The 3923-nt window shown below is 44.4% G+C and overlaps 1 protein-coding gene across 1 annotated transcript in view; it reads left to right on the forward strand.

The window, feature by feature from the left end:
• The first annotated feature begins 2767 nt into the window (after window positions 1–2767).
• The window catches only part of IFNAR1 (interferon alpha and beta receptor subunit 1), a 60119-nt gene continuing 58963 nt past the window's right edge, over window positions 2768–3923 (forward strand). The window contains exon 1 of the mRNA XM_036745990.1: window positions 2768–3194. Within this exon, the coding sequence (XP_036601885.1) occupies window positions 3122–3194 (73 nt within the window). The 5' untranslated portion in view covers window positions 2768–3121. The remainder of the gene's footprint in view (window positions 3195–3923) is intronic.

Raw genomic sequence — 3923 nt, forward strand, 5'->3', positions numbered from 1 at the left:
AAAATAAAAGTGAGAAAGTAATGTACTGGAAGAGGTAGAATAGGGTAAATTATCTCACATAAAAGAAGCAAGAAAAAGCTTTTACAATAGAGGGGAAGAGGGGGGAGGCGAGGGGGAGTGAGTGAACCTTACTTTTATTAGGATTGGCTCAAAGAGGGAATAACATAAACACTCAATTGGACATAGAAATCTATCTTACCCTACCAGAAAGTAGGTGGGGAAGGGGATGAGAGAAGGTGGGGGGGGGGAGGTGATAGAGGAGAGAGCAGATTGGGGGAGGAGATGGTCAGAAGGAGGGAGAGTAGAATAAAAGGGGTGGGAGTGTGCAGCTGGCCTGGGGTTAGATGGAGGGAAAATGATGATAGTAGCTATGAAAAAAAATTTTGAAGCAAGTTACTCTGATAAAGGCATCATTTCTCAAACATAGAGAGATGAGTCAAATTCACAAAATAAGAGCCATTCCCCAATTGATAAATGATCAAAAGATATGAACAGTTTTGGGATGAAGTAATAAAAGCTGTCTATAGCCATTTGAGAAAAATACTCTCACTATTGATTGGAGAAATTCAAATTACTAATAAGACAGAAAAGGTAAATGACAGATGGTAGAGGGAATGTGGGGAAAAATGAGACATTGATGCATTGTTGGGAGAGTTGTGAACTGATTCAACCATTCTATTAGAGCAATTTGGAACTATGCTCAAAGGGTTGTAAAACCATGCATACCCTTTTACCTAGCAATACCACTACTAGGACTATATCCCAAAAGAGATTAAACAAAAAACAAAAAGGAAAAGGACTTATATGTACAAAAATATTTATAGCAGTTCATTTCTAACGGCAAAGAATTAGAAACTGAGGGCATATCCACCAATTGGGGAATGGCTGAACAAGTTATGGTATGTGATTATGATGGAATACTATTGTACTATAAGAAATGATGAGCAGGATACTTTCAGAAAAACCTGGAAAGACCTGAATTTGCTAATGCAAAGTAAAATGTACTGTGTACAAAGTAACACCATTATTCTAAGACGATCAGTTGTAAATGTCTTAGCTATTCTCAGCAATGCAATAATCCAAGACAACTTACGATGAAAAATGCTATCCATCCCCAGAGAAGGAACTTATGGTGGATGAGTACAGATTGAAGCATAATTTTTTTTTACTTTATTTTTCTTGAGTTTTATCTTTGTCTATGTTTTCTTTCACGGCATGACTATTATGGATATGGTTTGTACAACTACACATGTATAACCTATATCAAACTGCTTGCCTTCTCAATGGGGGGGAGAGGGAGAAAGGAAGAGAATTTGGAACTCAAAAGTTCTAAAAACTAATTCTTCAAATTGTTATTACATGTAACTGGGGAAAAATTTTAAGTATATAAATAAAAACATACTATTAATGGGGAAAAAAAGAAAATGTAAGACATTGTCTATCAGAAACAGCTCACATAGAAAACTAGTCAAGAAGAGATAATTTAAGAAAATCAAACTACCTTAAAATCACGGCCAAAATCTTTTTTGCCATAATATAATAAATCACAAATCACACTTTCCCAGATCTATTAGAACTAGAGAGGAAAGAAGTGAAAATAGAAAAGAATCCACCACATAGACCCATTGGTGTGCCTAATTCTCTCAACCAATCCCAAAACACTTTTTGTATAGAATCATCTATTTCATCCACTGGCTTATCCACTTCCAAATTAAGGACCTTTCACACCTGGTTAATATGCTAGCTATTATTCTGGCAAATTCGATGGTACATACCATCTGCAAAGAGAGGTGGAAGGATTGGAGGTGACAGTGAGAATTAAGAACAGGGCTAGGGGTCAGAAGGTTTAAGTGAAGGATGGAATGACAAAAGATTATCAGGGTTGAAAGGAATTTCAGAATTCATAAATCTAAGCGGATATAACTCTACAGCCTGGCAAAGTGGCTACTACTAATTCCTGGCCCTCATATAGCTAAAAAATTGTATAGTAGCGTTCCTACTACTCTGTAAACAAAGAGCCAGTCTTCCCGCAACCTAGAAAAGGCTTTTCTCATAATGAGTCACAAGGCTGTGGTTGAATAACTCTTATGGGATGGGGGGAGGTGGTGGGCCTCGGAGAGGGAATAAGGATCAAAAACGTGGAAATGTAACTCTTCTACGCTACCTTCTGCCCAAAGAAGCAAATTAACCCACTTTTTCAAAATAAGAACGAATGCATTAGACCCGAGAACACTTTAAAATTCAAAGAGCACTGGGGGAAGGAGAAGATGGGGGAAATGCTTGTTGGCTGAAACCATAAAATGTAGCCGCTAAAAAAAATCAAGAATATCAGATTCAAACAAAATAAATCTCTGCTTTAATAGTTATGCAGCTCTTCCCCTTCGTACTACACAACTACAAAAATTCTTCAGATTTTTTCTTCCTTCCCTTCTCGAGATAACTATCATTATTACTTCGAAATAATATCCTCTACAACTGGCACCCCCCACTAGCTCCCTAAACCCTGCAACCTATGTTCCCCAAACAAAAAGCTAATTCAACTTTCGAACCACAAGAAGCGGAAGGGGAGCATGCGCACTGAGAAGTGGGGGAGGGGGGAAAAGAGGTGGGGGAGGGGGGAAAAGAGTTGGGGGAGGGGGAAGAGAGTTGGGGGAGGGAAAAGAGAGAGGGAAAAGGGCAGAGAGTGAGACAGAAGGAGAGAGACTGCGTGAGACGGAAACAGACAGGTGGAGAGACAGAGACAGAGAATGCGGGGTGCGCTAGAACGCACAGGCACAGAGGTCACTATCGGGTACAAGCACAGTGTCTTCCAGGAAAGCGTAGGTGGAGGGTGAGAGGGCAGTCACGTGGCAGAAAGAGGAAGCTCTGCGGAGGGAGAGGAGGGGAGACCGAGAGGGAAGGGGGATTTTTGCTCCCCCGCCCCTCTCAGCCTCTCCAGCTGTTCTCCTCGCCCCTGGGTTACTAGTTCCTGCCCACACCGGGCGCAAGCGCAGAAGAGAAGCGAGCCAACCACCCTCTGCCGCTGTTTACCAAGCCCGGGGTTCCCCACTGCTCCCGAGGACCGTTCCCTTTGGAAGATGTAACCACGAGAGCGGTGGCAACTTTGCCAACCGTCAGGGCGATGCTCTTCTCGGCTGCGGGCCTGGTGCTGCTGCTCGCCTCCGGGGAGCTGTCGCGCTTCCCCAGCGCAGCCGGTGAGCCCCCTCGGGGGAGGGCTTCCCAAGGCGAAAGGGTGTGGCCGCGGGCGAGGGATGGGGAGAGGGGAAGCGGGAGAGGGGACGCCCCGCGGGTAGAGGAGAGTTGGGCGGTTCTGCAATGGCTAGCACCTCCTCGCATCCGTTCTTCCTTTTTACGCCGCCGCCCCCCCCCCCCCAGGCTAGACCAAGTCCTCCCGCCCCCAGCCCCCAATCTTCTCCTGGGCTGTGGTTGAGCCTTCTTCCAAGCGAAAGATGCGTTGGAAGGGAGAATTGGCCAACTTTCTGTGGTTGTCTTCTCCTTTTCCAAATGAGATAGTTGAGGAACAGAGAGGTCAAGCGATTTACCTAGGCTCACAATGCTGCTGAATGTTAGCGGGCCGTCAGCCAACTAGCATTTCCTAAGGGTCTGCTGTGTGCCACAGGCATTGTCCCAATCTCTGGGTGTACAAAAAGAGGGAAAGGACAAGTTCCTGCGCTTAAGGAGCTGAAAGTTCTAATGGGATGAGACGAGGAGAAAACATTCAAACAACTCTGTACAAACATAGTATATGCAGGATAAATTGGAGGTTTGTCAACAGAAGGAAGGCACCAGGACTAAGGGGAAATGAGAAAGGAAGGCTTCTTGTAGAAGGGTTTGAGCTGCCAGGGAAGACAGCATCCTGTGTAAGAAGGACAGCTAATGAAAATGCCGGGAGTCGAGAGATGGAGTGCCTTTGGGGGAAGGAG

Source organism: Trichosurus vulpecula, chromosome 2, assembly GCF_011100635.1.
Source record: "Trichosurus vulpecula isolate mTriVul1 chromosome 2, mTriVul1.pri, whole genome shotgun sequence".
Taxonomy (NCBI): Eukaryota; Metazoa; Chordata; class Mammalia; order Diprotodontia; family Phalangeridae; genus Trichosurus; species Trichosurus vulpecula.